The sequence below is a fragment of the Lytechinus variegatus genome, chromosome 6 (assembly GCF_018143015.1).
Source record: "Lytechinus variegatus isolate NC3 chromosome 6, Lvar_3.0, whole genome shotgun sequence".
Classification (NCBI taxonomy): domain Eukaryota; kingdom Metazoa; phylum Echinodermata; class Echinoidea; order Temnopleuroida; family Toxopneustidae; genus Lytechinus; species Lytechinus variegatus.
The window spans coordinates 45,474,384-45,492,836 of NC_054745.1; the positions used below are offsets into that span (position 1 = coordinate 45,474,384).

Below are 18,453 nucleotides of genomic sequence, written 5' to 3' on the forward strand. Positions count from 1 at the left end.
CGCCAAATATGTCAAATTGTGAGAAACATTTTTTTTTCCATTTCATCACAACAATAAGAAATATTTGTTCTAACTTCTTTTGACTTATGTCATCGCTAATTTAAAGCTTTCAAGATTAAAAACAAAAAAAAACATTATAGGGCATTTGCCAGCGTAAGGAGAGAAGTTGTTTCTTTATGACTTATTATTTCACTCCCCCCCCCCCTCTCTCTCTCTCTCTCTCTTTCCCCTTTTCTCTCTCTAACCTTTTCATATCCTACTCTCCATTTCTCTCTCATATTCTTACACTAATTCTTATGGATTCTCTTTTTTCTATTTCTTCAACCGTCCCCCTCCCTCCAATTCTACCCCCCCCCCTTCATTCAAATTACCCCTATTTTTGTGTTTGCATTCTTTCTCCCTCCACTCTAATTCTCCCTCTTAAATCTTTACCACGTCATCTACCCCCCCCCCTCTATCTCTCTCTCTTTCTCTATCTATCTGTCCTCCCCTTTTTTAAATATGTTTTTTCTTTCATTTTCATCAGGTCAATACTCTGATCGCCATGGCAGCTAACTTCACCCCAGACCAACAATGTGAAGGAAAGGAGTGTCAATCAATCACAGATGTGACGTACTACGTGGAGGAGAAGAAGAGACTCTGTGATGACTGCGCCTCTAAAGAAGGATGCATCGCAAGAGTTAAAAGAGGTGTACCAAATATTTATTGTGAAGAACATGATGAAAAGGTAAAATTATATTGTAAAAGTCATGGTATACCATTGTGTTATTCATGCGCTATGATCAAACACCGGCATCCTTGCGAGCGACAAGACATAAATGAAGCAATAAAAGACAGTGGGGCGAGGCTAACAGTTCTAAAAGAAAGAGCGAGGGACAAATTAAAAGGAGGTCGTCTTTATGAAAATGAAATTGACCAATGTACGACAGACACAGACACTCATCTACAGGCTTTGAAAGATGAGGTTAATTCGATAATCAAGGAGGCAATCAATTCAGATAAAGTCAAGGAGAAGATGGAGGCTAACAAAATCAACCAAGAATTTGATGATCAGAATCAAGTACTTCAAGAAGAGATTATGAAGATTAATGAGAAGATTCGAAAGAACAATGAGAAGAGAGAGAAAGAACTTGAATTAATCCATACAAATGCACAGATTAGACAAAGACACATGGACAATAAGAAGATTGGTCTTCATAGAGACATTGATAACATTGTTAAAGAGAAGGATAGGAAGATCAGAGAGTTGATGAAATCATTACAGGATGACACAAAAACAATAGAGAATGCAATACGAACCATAGATACAGTACTAGAGGACGATAAAAACATTGTTAAAGACGGTCATAGTGTGAACATGTCACTGAGTGATAAACTAAAGAAACCATTTCATAAGAATGATGTGAAACAAATCACTGATAGAATATCAGGTGTGAGGTTTGTGAAGGGTGTTGGGAGAGAGAAGTATGATGGTAGGATTGGTGGGTATGATGGCGAGTGGATGCTTAGTGATACAATCAATGTCAAAGATGAAATTACAATCCCATATACTGTGGGCTGCTTAGATGAATGTAATGTGATCATCACTGACAGTCTCATAGGTAGCTGGCATACTTACATGTTAGATATGAACACTAAACACATTCAGAGAGTGATAACAGGTACTGATACATCATTTGTAGTCTCCTGTGCATTACTGAATGATGACAAGTTAGTGTGTGGTAGATGGTGTAAAGGTTGTACAGGGGACAGTTTGACTGGATGCATCAGTGTGTATGACAGACAATGGATGCGCATCAATGACGTCACAATACCAAGAAACACAATGGACGATATCTCATTTGGGTATGTAACTGTTGACCGTGATGGGATGATCATCGCTGCTGAGTGGGGTCAGTCTAGGATATACATCAACCCAGCTGATAGTAAGATCGTGAATACCATCAAATGTAAAGAGGATGTACTGATGCGAGGTGTGCTATCATCAGGTCACATCATCGCTCACTCTGGTGATAAGAGAGTACTAATCATAGACAGACAGGGTGGTCAAAGGGAAATCCCCCACAGTGATGTCATCCATAATGTCAGTGTCGATCCTTTAACAGACGACCTCTACGTCATGACATCAGATGATGAGTTCAAGACGTGTATGATTGATCAGGTGATGAGTGGGAATGAAGTGAAGAAGAGAAGAGTGACGTCATTTCCTATATCAACTAGACTGACTGATGAGGATGATAGGCGGGGTTGCCTTTTATTATCTCGTGTAATGATCTCATCATCAGGCAAGATAATTGCTTGTGATGGAGATAGTATTCTCGTCTTCGAAAAGCGACTCACACTCTAAACGATGATATGTTGGGATCATTTAATATGATGAATATGAGACACACTGACCAGAATAATACCATCTTTGGATAATTGAAATATCTTTAGCAGTGAGACCTAATAACTGTGACTCACTTTTAACATCACGGTTAACAATAGGCATTTATACAAAAAAATGAATAAAAATAAAAACAAACTCCCGCATCCAATAACATGTATCATGCATGTGGAAATGGGTTTCTATATCATTGGTTGAAATTATTATTGACGAGGTCATATTGCATAAAATATGACGATCCGTCATCATCATCATCAAGCCTACACGCCACGATGGATTTCCTTTAGAAAGTATTGCTTTGCAAAATGTATAATACATCTTGTAATACTTATTTTCACAACTGATATTACGACTAATACTACAGTTTTGTTATATAGTCAGGGGCCTTAGGCCTTAAATTTGAAGTTTTGGGGACAGAGTTTACAAAAGCACCAAACTTTCCCTTTAGGAAAGTCGCTATCAGGTCAAAAGCTTTAATTTTTTTCACAAAACCTGGTGCTGAAAATTGCAACTTTATGCAAAAATATGCTAATTTATGTAAATAAGCAGTAATTTATGCATGAAGCCATATGCCAATAGGAATTCACTAATAAAAGTAAATAAAGAGATACCAAACCAAAGAAAGTATCTTTTAGGTCAATAGCTTTAAATTTCTTATCAAACATGATATTGAAATCATGTTTTTATGCAAAAATATGTTAATTTATGTAAATTAGCAGTTGATTTATGCATGAATAGTAAAAATTAGTAAAAAGGAATAAAAAGAAACCAAACTTAAAAAAAATCTCTATCAGATCCAAAGATTTAATCTTCCCTGTCAAACGTGCTATTGAAAATCTCGTTTTCATGCAAAATATGCTAATTTATGTAAATTAGCAATTATTTTATATGTGTAAATTAGTCCCATTCCAGTGGGTTTAACAGTGGAAAAGGGGCCAAACTGTTGAAGTACCTCTATCACTCAGTTCAAATCTTCAATTGTATGCTATTGAAAATCCCGTTTCCATGCAAAAGTGTGTTATATTATGTAAATTAACAATAATTTATGTATGAAGCTGTATTCCATTGACTAATATATATTACATAAAGCATAAAGCCGATGCCAACCAGAACAGGGGCAAAGATCGAGCCAGAGCGGCCAGAATTTAGCCCGAATCCTCCGAAATGACGACCTGAATAACGACCCGAATCGAACGATTATGCCCAAATTTGCAGAGTACGCCACAGAATTTCCCGAAAATGTGCCAGATTCTTTCGAAATGGGCTATAATTTACCGATTCGGCAGCTTTTTGGATGCTATTTTTCTAATTTCTTGCCAATTCATCTCATTCGTATATATTCTTCTTTGTATTCGAATAATGATTCGTACGATATTGGGGGGGGGGCAAGAGTCGGACCTTTAATTACTCTACGACTGATACGAATCGAGTCTTCCCAAAATACCCCAAAATGCCTCCAAAAATCCAACCGAATTCCATCGGAATACATCCCGAATGTGGCCCGAATGGAATTTGTTGTGGTCACATTCGGGAATAGTCTGGAGGGTATTCGGCTGGTTTTGAACATTTCAAAATGAGCTGAATTTTTCAGCGAATGTTCCCGAATTTTCTTGCATTTACGAAGGCAAAACAGAATATTCCTTAAACCACCAGAATACGTGTATATGGATGGATTCGCAGCTGATTCGGTTCCGTTCTAGCTTTAGCTAGCTTTAAGCAAAGGGTTACACCAAAACCAAATTCTTCCGAACAAAGTCGGATCAATTCTGCCCAAAATGGCCTGGATTCGGTACTTATTCATCTCGGATTCGGGGAGCTCCCGGAATCGCTTCGGAAGGATCCGGGACTATTCTGTTCTCCCTCCCCAACGGAAACATTCGTGGAGAGATTCTGCTTGTCTTGAAAATTTTAAAACCAGCCGAATATCCTCCAAAATACTCCAGAATGTGGCCAAGACACATTTTTTCGAGCCACATTTGGATGTATTTGGATGGAATTCGGTTGAATTAATTTTGGGGAGGCATTTGGACAATTATTTTGGGAAGTCGATAGCTCTGATTCGGGACCTATTCCAGACAGATTCGACTCTGATTCGGCCTAAAATTGATTGGGAGAATTTGGTCTTGGTGTTACCTTAGTTTTAGAGATAGAGATCAATTCATAAGCCAATAAAGAAAAATCACTGAAATTATTCAAGTCACCTTCAATCAAGGGACGACAGAAAAAGAAGAAGGATCAGGTCTCTTTGCTCAAATCTTATGTGTCCCTGTTCTAAAAAAAATGTACATAGTTGTCAGAGGGGCAGACATGGACAGCTTTTTCTGCCATGAGAACCATCCATATACATTGTAACTCTACTTGGGAAAGAAATCTGACCTCTTGGATTGCTTTGAAAAGAAAGATGAAATACTGTTTACCTTTTCCATATGATTTCGGAGTTTTTTAATTGTTAAAGGGGTATACACAGGATTTATAATTTGCATAAATTTGCATAAATTTGCATTTTAAACATGATGCTCTCCTCTGGTCGCATGAAAAGCCACCATAACGAATGTATTGTGTAACAGTGTCTCATATGCATAGTGTTGTGCTTGTCTCTCGGTTTGAAACCTCAAAGTAGGATAGTTGATGAGTTTTACACATATTTGCATAAATTTTGCATAAATTTGCATTAACATTGAAAATTGATTCTTATTCAGGAGCTGTACAGAAATCAATCTAGATTTGATGTCCCGTCAACATAAATCCCAAATACCCCCATCCCCCAGAAAAAAAAGAAAAGAAATATGTTTCTATAGAAAAGTTTAGGTCTGTACTATACGTATACAGTAATTCACGGTGAATAGTGTGATGTTGCATAATTTTGCATAAATTAGCCCTATAAAAAAGGATTGCCAGTCATTGATATCGAGGCATCCTATCAAGAATTAATGCTTTTGGTACCAGTGACACATGTGGAAAAAAAATTGTGATTTTGACAATTCTATATGTCGATATATGGTAATACATGTGCTTTTACATGTGATTTGCGTATAATTTGCATAAATCAACCTTAAGAATTGATTTATACTCACCAATTTTTTTTAAATCGACCTACAGTTAAATGTTTAGCAAAAGAAGACCCAAATACACAAAAATTGGGCATTTGAAAATTATTTTTAGTGAGATATGGTGAATTATGAGTTTTTTGCATAAAATTTGCATAAATTACCATTTTAAAATAGGGTGCCCTTCATCGATTTCAGGGCACCCTATCTAGAATTAATGCTTTTGATACCAGGGACCCACATGCAAAAAATGGCGCTTTTGTAAATCCTGTCCCCAAAATTTTGCTAAGGCCCCTGACTAATATAATACCTTCGTATATTTTGAATTCTGATACCGATGTGAATGTAGAAATAAAAAGAAATCAAAACAAATAAAGTCATAATGGCATAATGCCATATTTTATATTTCCATTTATTCCGGTATTTGCAAGATAGATAACCAAACACACTTTCGATTTGAAGGTGCAGACATTAATCAGATTCTACTGAGTGTAGCGTCTGAACAAAATAATTTAGTGAAGAATTTACAACATTCCAGCGATTTATCGTAAAATTGAACAAAGAGATATAAAACAAAATAGATTAGAATCATTCACCCACGATTGGACTGGCAATCCTCATGGAGCGAATGTATTATGCATTCTTTTCATGGACAAGGTTTAACTTACTTCCATGAAAATATGCCATGATCCTATACCAGAATTCTAATTCAAATATTGGTGTCACATTTCTGTTTCAATCTCATCTGTTTCACTTGCCATCCTAATAGCAATTATGTTTCTATCAGCGAACAAACTAAGAGCAAAACACTGACAAAATTGATTGGAATACTATTCAATGTAGATTTAGTAATTGTGACCTATTCAATGCACACATTACGGAGGCCGTCGCATGAAGTATTCCTTTTTAGCCAAGATACCGGCCGAGTTCGTTTTCCTTAAAAATATTTTCCGTTAGTTTCATTCTTTTTCAAGGAAAGAAAAAAATGTACTCCAAGATTTAATGAATTCAACGGTGTATATAAAGTAAATATAATAACGTAGTTAGATGAAAGGAAAAACTTGGCGTGCCAAGTCGACTGCTAATTGCAAATACAGATATGGAACATAAATATACGCGATACATATTAAAGAGGGACATATGGATATTACACATGCTTATGTTGCATGGTTGACTGGCATGGAGAGGGGGAGAGAGAGAGAGAGAGAGCGGGGGTGGGGTAGGAAGGTAAAGGGAAGAAGATCGGACAAAAAGGAAGGAGCGAAAGAAAGGAAGAAAACGGAGAAGATTGTTGGCCAAGGATGATAAGGAGAATCTGTTTCAACAATAGACATTAATCCCTTATAATCTATAGTCATGTTTATGTGCAGTAGGTCAATAGAGTTTGTGAAACCAGTTACAAAGAGGGTTAAACGATTGTACAATGTTATTTCAGTATGATGTATTCTATATTTTGACATATTTATATACTGAGAAACCAGTGCACTGACACTTGATAAAGTTATGAGAAAATCATATTATTCCCACGAAATACATTTAGCCATTTTTTAAAAAACCTTTATGAAAGGCATACCCACTATAGAATATTACTGAAAATGGTGAATTTTAAAATAAAAGTTTGCTTTTGAATATGCTTTTGAAATTTCAGTCTATGTGCATGTATATAATCATGTAAAAAATAATATTTGTTGGCCCTATTTAGCACCTGGGTGCTAAATAGCAATGAAACTATCATTATGTAATAAGAATTCGTCTTTGATTGATGGTTCCATAGCAAAATCAAAATGCAAATTGGTTCAATCTCTTATGCACAATATAAACATATATTTGGGAAATTATGTGTATTTCTCTGATACATGGGACTTATTTAAGTGAATGTTTTTAACATAAGGCATATATACCTTATTCTTTATATTCATGATGCCATACTGCTCGAAATGGTGACAATTATGATGATAATGATGATTATGATGACGATGGTAATGGTGATGATGATGATGATGATGATGATGATGATGGTAATATTAATGATAATGGTGTAGATGATGGCCCAGAATACAATTACTAGTATAAAAATTATAATCTGTTATTAAAAGATAGCATACAATTGTACATAGAATGTTGTTATTGATTGCATTTTATTAACTTTGGGTGAACGGTAACGAACAATATTTGCGTAGAAATGTTGAATTAATTCATTCTTTATTCTGTTAATAATATTGGTCGGTGAGATTAGCATTCTTCGCAAGAGGTTTTAGTTTGTACGTATATTCAATGTTATGATATTATGAAAATCATGTTACATGACCTCATAATCTATCAATTTCTTAGAAATCGCAATGCTTGTTGTGAGTTTAATTTGAAAATTAATTCAAGTATAAGGATAACGTTCTTATCCTAAGCAAATTTGAAGCCCTTTCATCTTCACCATAGCGCTGAGATCACGTGGTAAGAATTACGTCGAACCTTATTGGTCAGTAAAGCGTCGTGCAGAAAAGTACTGAAAAATTATAAACAATACTTATGGTTTTTAGCCAAATTTGTTTTCTTAAATATCAGTTTTATGTAATGCTCTCAAGGATATTGATTTCAGCTTTTGAAATAATGACATTAATGTTCTTGTTTATATTGGTACCTCTGTTTGTGCTTCAAGAATATCCTCAAGTGATAAGATATTCAGCAACTGTATCTACAAAAGGTTTGAATTAATTTTGTTACGTTATATATTTAATGAAATAGGCATACAGAAGACAGTAATGATGCCCATATAGAAAACTGTTTTAAACCCATCATACCGTTTGTATAAGAAAGAATTATCAATGTAATTTTGATAAAATATATCAAATGATTATATAATGTGTTAATGTTATGTCCAACGTTTTATGTAAAGCCCATAATGTATCATTTTTATGATAAGCGCATGATGTAAATATTACTATTCCTTAATGCCATATATCATCTGATAAAGGAAGTACAGTGGTGCTAAAAAGTTAGGGAAACCACCAGAAAATGAATACATATTTGAAAGTTGTCAAATTCTACCATCTTTTAGATATTTTATTGTGCAGTCAGGTGACAAAATATAACTTCATATAGTTTGGTTAACAATCCATATGCACCAGTGCATTTTGTGGTGGAGTTTACTCACTTTTAAGCACCACTGTATATTTAATCGTCATGAATCGTAAATAAGAAAATTCATTACAGTTTATTTAAAATGTTTAAGAGGAAAGTTTTTGAGTAGCTGTGGCCATTTAAGCCACAAACTTTGAAAAATTATTTTATTTGATATATTTCTGCTTAACATGTTATGATATATATATATATCTCGGGGTTTTTTGTAGCCTTTCAGAAAACCTACCTGGCGTCAAAAGAATTTTAACTTTAATAAATTCTTTTATTTTCTATATCACTTTGATTCGTTTGCACGTAATCCTTTAGGAATAGTTGGCTTTAAATCACAGTATTTTGCGTTTTTTGTCAATGTGTATTTTGAGCAAGCTGATTTCGAACAATAATAGACCAGTTCGTAGTTACTTCAGGGACAAGTTTGGTCATATGACCTTTCATTTCTTTCATTATGATAGGCAGATTTCAAAGCAAAATATTACGTAAGCATGCCTTACATCGCAGGATGAAGAAATTGAATAGACCAGGTGACTAGAATAGCACACCAGTGAACACTTAATGAAGGTATTTGTTGCATTCCTACATTGAATGCATATCATGTTGCACAATGGACTTGGCAAACTGAAATACCAGTCATTCGTGGAGGCATTGTTCTTGTTTTTGGATGTAAAGGAAAACCACAATTCAAAAGAATTTATGAATAATCAAGACATCAAAGTTAGTGCTTATCCCATTAGATTTTAAACCACCATGTCATTTTAGTACAAATTACCTTCCTCTGATTATGCGCAGAAAGGAACTACGAACTGGCTTAACACACTTTGAGCACGAGACTTGTATTTGGAAACCAATTCGGTCATCATTTCACAAAAATATATGCGATCAATCGTAAGTGGCAATGGCAAACAAGATCATGGTTGAATGTACATAATTGTTCATAATAATCACAATGAACCAACCAGAATCAATATTTACAATGAACAATTGATTGTAACTTTGTGTGTTACCGGGCCACTGATCGTAGATGTTGTACATTGGACTCTATTGTTAAATCACTTCTTTATGGCTGAATGCAGCCATACGTACATGTACATAAATATCGTTTGCTTTGTTCCATAATATCTGAAATCTTTTGAACGTTTGTGAAAAATAAAACTACACTGATCGCCTTTTTTTTCTGAGGTATCTGTTATCTATGGTATATGTATATGACTATGATATATCCAAATAAAAATGATGTGTTAATGCTATTTTCGACATGACTGCCATGCCCAATGTTTCAAGAAAAACAATAATATATGTTTCAGAGGTCTGATATGTGCATGATCTAATTATTTTTCTTCATATCTCTTGATATGATATAAGTTGTAATTAAGATATTTATTCATCATGTATCATAAATTAGGAAATTTGTTCAAGCTTATAAAGTCGCGTTTTTGAGTAGCTGGTAATGGAAGCCAGAACATATGAGTAATTCCTTTACTTGATGTATCTCCGCCAACTAAATTGATATGTTTCATGTTAATTTTTGGTCTTAAGTAAAAGCAACTTGACGTCAGTGGGATCTTTACCTTTGATTTTTTATTTTGTTTTCATTTTCTATCGCACTTTGACTCTTTCGCGTAAGGTATATTGTTCTGGGGAATGTTTGGCATAAATCACAGTCTCTTCTCTTTTATATTTACACTAAGCTGATTTCGAACAATAATTGGAAGCATAAGGTTGTTATTGTAGGCTCTTTGCGCACGTCGAGAATGAGATTGGGAATACCCAGTTTAGTCACCGTTTCACAAAAGTTTACAGTCAATCGTAAAATTGCCATGGCATAACAAGATTACGTACATAATTGTTCATAATAATCACAATGAACCAACCAGAATCAATACTTACAATTAAAAATTGATTGTAAATTTGTGTGTTACCGGCCACTGATCGTAGATGTTGTACATTGGACTCTATTGTTAAATCACTTCTTTATGGCTGAATGCAGCCATACCTTTACATAAATATCGTTTGCTTTGTTCCTTAATATCTGAAATCTTTTGAACGTTTGTGAAAAATAAAACTACACTGATCGGCCTAACATTTTGACTGAGGTATCTGTTATGTAAGGTATATGTATATGTATATGAAACCAATCAATTTCCGAATAACCTCAAGTGATTGATCGTAAGATTGATTTAATTCATTAAGTTACAAGATGATACAGAGAGAGAGAGGGGGGTGCACTGTTATGATCATTCATATCACAGTTTATATAGAGAAAAATGAGAGAAAGAGAGAGAGTGTGAAAAAGTGAAAGAAGAATGACTAGAGTGGAGAGGTGTGTGTGTGTGTGAGTGGATGTGTGGGTGCGTGAGAAAAGAAGGGGAGTCCAAAAGAGAGTGAGAGAGATGTAGATGGAGGACAGATATACAAGGAGAGGGAGGGAAGAATGTTATTAGAGTATAGAGAGAGTATGGGTGTGTGAGGAAGATGGATAGAGTTTACAAGAGGGTTAGATGTACATGTAGGTAAAAGACAGAGATGCAGAAGGTGGGAAGATGGGTGAGTGTGTGTGTGGGGGGTAGCGAGGGTGTGTGTGTAGACAAGCCGTACTTAGGCAATTCATATTGGAAGTTTAACAATAGTCTGTGCGCAGATCAGGAATTCGTGAATTTATTCAAAGATAAAGTAGTTGAATTAAAAAAAGAATGGCTCCCGAAAATAAAAGATAAATTATTGTTGTGGGATTTTTTAAAAATGAAAATGAGGGAGATTATTAATAAGTACACAAAGAAAAAAGCAAAGCTTAGGAAACATGAAATTGAAAAATTAGAGGAAGATATAAAAAGTTTGGAAATCCACCTATCGACTCCGCCTTCGAGGAAAATACTTGATGAAATGGAGGAGAAAAGGTCTAAATTGAACAAAATGTTTGATAATAGCCGACAAGGTGTAAAAATCCGATCAAGAGCTTTTTGGTTTGAGGACGGAGAACAAAAAACACAATATTTTGAACAGTTATTAAAGTCAAATAAACGGAAAAGTGTAATAAAAGAAATATATGATCAAGGTGAACAGATTATAAAAGATAGGAGTGAAATATTAAAGAAGCTAAAGTCATTTTACGAAAAAGTATATTCATTGAATGATGTGATTGTAAATGAAATCTCTTTTTTCTTTAAGGATATTCCTAAATTATCTAAAGAAAGTCGAGATATTTGTGAAGGTAAAATTACTATTCAGGATTGTTTAAGTGTTTTGAAAGTAATGAAATTTAATAAAACCCCTGGAAACGACGGTTTTACTGTTGAATTTTATTATACCTTTTGGAATTTATTTGGGGGACTTTTGGTGGAAGTGTTAAATGAAGTGTATAATAGGGGAATATTAGCAACTTCACAAAGGCAGGGCGTGATTACACTCTTAGAAAAGGAAGGCAAAAACCCTTTATACATTCAAAACTATAGACCGATCACGCTTTTAAATATTGATTACAAGATCTTATCAAAGGTATTAGCAAAAAGATTAAAAAATTTTCTGAACGAAATAATTCATATTGATCAAATAGGGTATGTTGAAAATAGGAACATTGGAGATGGTGTGAGATTAATCGATGATATTTTATTTCAGTCCTCTTTTGGAAATATTGGATATTTGATCACGGTGGACTTTGAAAAGGCTTTTGATTCTATTTCCCATGATTTTCTTTTTCAGACTCTTAAATTATTTGGATTTGGCCAGTCTTTCTGTTCTTGGGTTCGTGTTTTATATACAAATATAACTAGTTGTTTTATGAATGGAGGTTATTCCACTGGTTATTTTTATATAAAACGAGGGGTAAGACAGGGGGACCCCCTTTCTCCTTATCTGTTTTTACTGTGCATAGAAACACTAGCTTTGGCAATAAGAAGAGACGATCTAGTTGAAGGAATTCAGTTTGGATCTCATGAAATTAAGCAAATATTGTATGCCGATGATATCACTCTGTTTGTTAAAAATAGCAATTCTGTTAAACGGCTTAAATATCTTTTGGAAGAATTCGAAAAAGTGAGTGGTTTGAAGATAAACAAAGGGAAAACAAATTTTTTTTGGATGGGAAAAGATCAAGACAGACCTCAAACTCCACTATTTGGAAATTTGGTTCAGCAAATTAAAATCTTAGGCGTTTATTTCTCTCTAAATGTAAAAATAAAAGAAGATCTAAATTTCAAAGAGATACTTAGCAAAATAAAAAGACTTTTGGGATGGTGGAAACAAAGGGATCTAACCCTAATGGGTAAAATACATCTGTTGAAAAGTTATGCATTATCAAAATTAAATTACGTCTCGTCACTTTTAGTTGTTCCTAACTGGTTGTTCGTTGAGGTGGAACGTATCACTTTTGAGTTTTTATGGTCGGGTAAAGACCGTATAAAGAGAAACATTATGTATCAGGATTACTCACACGGTGGGTTAAGAATGATGAATTTTAAGTTGTTCATAAAGGCCCAACGTCTAATGTGGCTGAAACGTCTATTATACGGGGAACGCAATGCTGGTTGGAAATTGTATTTTGATTTCTGTTTTAGATCACTTGGTGGGAGATTGTTATTTCTATGCGATTTTGATTTTTGCAAATTAACACAGACAATGCCACAATTTTATTCTGAAATGCTGAAGGCTTGGCAAGATATGAGAAAATATAGATATACAAAAGAGGAAGTAAATCCGATTATATTTAATAATAAGAATATATGTGTAAGAGGTAAAATGATTTTTGACATTGATCTTTATAATAAGGGAATTTACACTGTAGATCATATTTTTGATAACGGGGTTGTGAGACCTGTGGCTTATTTTCAAAATCTTGGGGTAACTGCAGATGAACTGCTCCACATTATTGATATAGTACATGCTATTCCAACTACTTGGAAAAATGCCTATAGCTCTATCAAATTTATAAAGATTGACGATGAGAACTTCAATGTTAATATGAATATCAGTAAGCTGGAAACTACTTTTGAGGTGATAAAATAAAAAACGATATATAATAGTTTTGTTGAAAATTTACGGGAAACGTATAATTTAACATTGAAAGATAAAAACATTAATTTGAATTTTACAGATGTTGAAATGTGTAATAGGTTTTCCCAAACCAGGAGCACAACGTTGATTAGGAAACAAAGAGAATTCCAGTTCTTACTTTTACACGGGGCGATTTATACCAAAGAACATTTATTGAGATTCGGGTATGTTAAAGACAGTTTATGCTCTTTTTGTGGCAGGGAAACCGAATCATACATGCATATTTTTCTAAATTGTTCTAAGGTAAAACCTTTATGGGAATTTTTTATTAAATATTTTTGTATATCTGAATTAAGAGATTTAGAATGGAGAGATATACATTTGGGATTATCTGGAAGTACGTATAGAAATAATTGTGTTAACAGTATAATCCTTTTCATCAAACATGCCATTTTCCAATCCAGAACCAATAGTCAGGTTCCTTCCTGCCATAAAATACAAAAATATATTGCGGAACGTAGGGAGGAAGAAAAATGCTTAGCTATAAAATCGGGCAAATTGAGTTTGCATGTAAAGAAATGGGAAGAACTGAAGGTGAATGAGACATTGAATGCAAACAGGTGTGATGTGTCTGCTGGTGTTGAGAGTGTGTAATGGTATGTCCGCGTGCACTCTAAGGAATGAGGTGCTAATTTGGCTCTTGGGGAGCGTGTGTAGTGGCTGCGCTTCGGGGTGCTGATCTGTCTAGTTCAAATTTGAACGAGACGGATCAGCGCTCCGAGGTGCAGTCGCTGTGCGCGCTCTTTGGGAGCTGGATTGGCACTTCATTTTTTGGAGTGTGTGAATGCGAGTGTGCTATGGTATGTTTGCTGCCTGGGAGGGGGGGGGGGGGTCTTCTGTGTTTGTGAGGGCGTGTGTGTGGTTTTTTTTTGGGGGGGGTGGTATATTGTGTGGTAGGGAGTGTGGGGTGCGTGGGTGAGTGAAACATATATATGTAATCTTCCTCTTGAAGGCTTGTAGAGTTTCTTATTTGATTTGACATAATTTTGATATTAACATGATATTGAGGTAATTTTTTTTTTTCTCTCTCTTAAAAGTTTCATATTGTTATAGAAGAGAAATTTGGCGGTTTGATTTCATTTGTAATCATTTTAAAAATATTTGTAATCTAATTGATATTGATATATTTATTTGTTTGATTGTTAATTGATTGTATACTTGCAAAGAATCTTTATTTATATGAATTGTGATTGTCAACTTATTGTTTTGAAAGAGGAAGAAAATAAAAATATTATTAAAAAAAAAAAAAAAAAGTGTGTGTGTTTTTTTTTGGGGGGGGGTGGTATATTGTGTGGTAGGGAGTGTGGGGTGCGTGGGTGAGTGAAACATATATATGTAATCTTCCTCTTGAAGGCTTGTAGAGTTTCTTATTTGATTTGACATAATTTTGATATTAACATGATATTGAGGTAATTTTTTTTTTCTCTCTTAAAAGTTTCATATTGTTATAGAAGAGAAATTTGACGGTTTGATTTCATTTGTAATCATTTTAAAAATATTTGTAATCTAATTGATATTGATATATTTATTTGTTTGATTGTTAATTGATTGTATACATGCAAAGAATCTTTATTTATATGAATTGTGATTGTCAACTTATTGTTTTGAAAGAGGAAGAAAATAAAATATTATTTAAAAAAAAGTGTGTGTGTGAGAGAGAGAGAGAGAGAGAGAGGAAAGATGGATGGAGTTCAAAAGAGAGAGATAGATGTAGATGGAGGACAGAGATACAAAGGAGGAGGAGGGGAGAATGTTACTAGAGTGTAGATAGAAGATGTGTAAGTGAGTGTGTGTGTGTATGAGCATGCGAGGGTATGTGTGTGTGGGGGGGAGAAAGAGAGAGAGGAAAGATGGATGTAGTTCACAAGAGAGAGAGAGATGTAGATGAAGGACAGAGATACAAGGAGGGGGAGGAGAGAATGTTACTAGAGTATAGAGAGGGTGCGTGAGGAAAGATGGATAGAGTTTACAAGAGAGTTAGATGTACATGTAGGTAAAAGACAGAGATGCAGAAGGTGGGAAGATGGGTGAGTGTGTGTGTGTGGGTAGCGAGGGTGTGTGTGAGAAGGAGAGAGAGAGAAAAGATGGATGGAGTTCAAAGGAGAGATAGATGTAGATGGAGGACAGAGATACAAGGAGGGGGGGGGAGAATGTTACTAGAGTATAGAGAGGGTGTGGAGGAAAGATGGATAGTTTACAAGAGAGTTAGATGTACATGTAGGTAAAAGACAGAGATGCAGAAGGTGGGAAGATGGGTGAGTATGTGTGTGGGGGTAGCGAGGGTGTGTGTGTGAGAGAGAGAAGATGGATGGAGTTTACAAGAAAGATAGATGTTGATGACGGATATAGATGTAGAAGGGGAATGTTACTAGAGTGGAGAGAGAAGATGTGTGTGAGTGTGGGTGCTAATCGGGCGGGATTGGAATCGAGAGAAGTAATAACTAAAAAATTTGGTATTAAAAATGCAAAAGTTATTACACTAGCTAATTTTAAAGGGAAACTCTTTAAAATTTTAAAGGGTGACTCCCGAAATTTAAACTTTATTTCTACTTTCTTTTCCTTTAAACCTCTCGCTTAATTTCTTCTACATTTCAAACAACCATTTTATAACTGCAAAGGTTGCTGTATATGATTTAAGGTGGAAGGAATTTGGTATATTGAAAGTAAGTGCATATTTTCATATTTCTTTATGCAATGGTGTAAATTATTAATGCTACTAGTGTGAATATGTAAGTTGTGACAAATAAATACCACAAAGCTTCTACGGGTTGAACTACATGTAGCCTATTATGAAAAGGTAATTGCTATCAGACAAGAAGGGGGTAGAAAAGACAATATCAAGACGACACAATACAGGCTCGCTTGTGATTATGACACTTTTATTGACAACTCAAAGGAAAGTAAAGGTGTCATGCGCATACATTCGTAATTCCGAAGGTTCGGTTATTCCGAAGGTTCGTACTTCCGAAGGTTCGTAATTCCGAAGGTTCGTAATTCCGAAGGTTCGTCAATCCGAAAACGAAATAAGGTTCGTAATTCCGAAGGTTCGTTTATCCGAAAACGAAATAAGGTTCGTAATTCCGAAGGTTCGTTAATCCGAAAACAAAATAAGGTTCGTAATTCCGAAGGTTCGTTAATCCGAAAACGAAATAAGGTTCGTTAATCCGAAAATTAAATAAGGTTCGTATTTCCGAAAATGAAAATAATTCATTTTGGTAACAAAAACGATGTTGTCATTACAAGATTAAACGATATTATGCAATGATAGTAATAACGATCGATGATACATGCGTGTGTTGGGGCAAAAGCATGTATTTCATTAAGAATATAGGCGCCCTGATCAAGCATAGGCTAATTTCGATTTTATCTGAGCAATTGCTGCCTAAGCAAATGGTTTAATTAAAGATGCAGGGGATCAAGTGTGTTGGAAGCGTGCGAGCAACCTCTAGATAATAGGATTTGTATTGGAGGGGATGTCATTTTTAATAACAGCTTCTGCTGGTAATAAAAATAAAAATAATACGAGAAATGATCCTTGTGAGATGTTGAAAGCGCGAATCGCAAGCTCAAACTAGTAGTCAGGGGCCTTAGGCCTTAAATTTGAAGTTTTGGGGACAGAGTTTACAAAAGCACCAAACTTTCCCTATGTCACTATTAGGTCAATAGCTTCATTTTTTCCCACAGAACATTGTGTTGAAAATTGCATCTTCATGCAAAAATATGCTAATTTATGTAAATTAGTCATTTATGCATGAAGCCATATGCCAATGGGAATTAATTACTAAAAGTTAATAAAAAAACACCAAACTTTAGGAAAGTCTATATCAGGTCAATAGCTTTAATTTTTCCCACAGGACATGGTGTTGAAAATTGCATCTTCATGCAAAAATATGCTAATTTATGTAAATTAGTCATTTATGCATGAAGCCATATGCCAATGGGAATTAATTACTAAAAGTTAATAAAAAAACACCAAACTTTAGGAAAGTCTATATCAGGTCAATAGCTTTCATTTTTCCACAGAACATGGTGTTGAAAATTGCATCTTCATGCAAAAATATGCTAATTTATGTAAATTAGCAGTAATTTATGCATGAAGCCATATGCCAATGGGAATTAATTAATAAAAGTTAATAAAAAAGATACCAAACTTTAGGAAAGTCTCTATCAGGTCAATAGCTTTATTTTTTCCCACAGAACATGGTGTTGAAAATTGCAACTTTATGCAAAAATATGCTAATTTATGTAAATTAGCAGTAATTTATGCATGAAGTCATATGCCAATAGGAATTAATTAATAAAAGTAAATAAAGAGATACCAAACTTTAAGAAAGTCTCTTTTAGGTCAATAGCTTTAAATTTCCTTGTCAAACATGATATTGAAAATCATGTCTTTATGCAAAAATATGTTAATTTATGTAAATTAGCAGTTAATTTATGCATGAATAATAAAAATTAGTAAAAGGAATAAAAAGAAACCAAACTTAAAGAAAATCTCTGTCAGGTCCATAGATTTAATTTTCCCTATCAAACGTGCTATTGAAAATCCCGTCTTCATGCAAAATATGCTAATTTATATAAATTAGCAAATATTTTATATGTATAAATTAGTCTCATTCCAGTGGGTATTAACAGTGGAAAAGGGGCCAAACTTTTGAAGTACCTCTATCACTCAGTTCAAAATCTTCAATTGTATGCTATTGAAAATCCCGCTTCCATGCAAAAGCGTGTTATATTATGTAAATTAACAATAATTTATGTATGAAGCTGTATTCCATTGACTAATCATATATTACATAAAGCATAAAGCCAACCAGAACAGTGGCAAAAGTATCGAGTCGA

At 34.4% G+C, this 18,453-nt stretch overlaps 1 protein-coding gene across 1 annotated transcript; it reads left to right on the forward strand.

The window, feature by feature from the left end:
- Window positions 1-532: 532 nt before the first annotated feature.
- On the forward strand, window positions 533-2,347 carry LOC121416690. The gene has a single exon (XM_041610160.1). It carries the CDS (start codon window positions 545-547, stop codon window positions 2,345-2,347), a length of 1,803 nt encoding a protein of 600 aa, XP_041466094.1. The 5' UTR covers window positions 533-544.
- Window positions 2,348-18,453: the final 16,106 nt, after the last annotated feature.

Excerpts from the sequence above, each read along its gene's own strand:
- LOC121416690 (XM_041610160.1), top strand. The coding sequence starts at position 545 with ATGGCAGCTAACTTCACCCCAGACCAACAATGTGAAGGAAAGGAGTGT.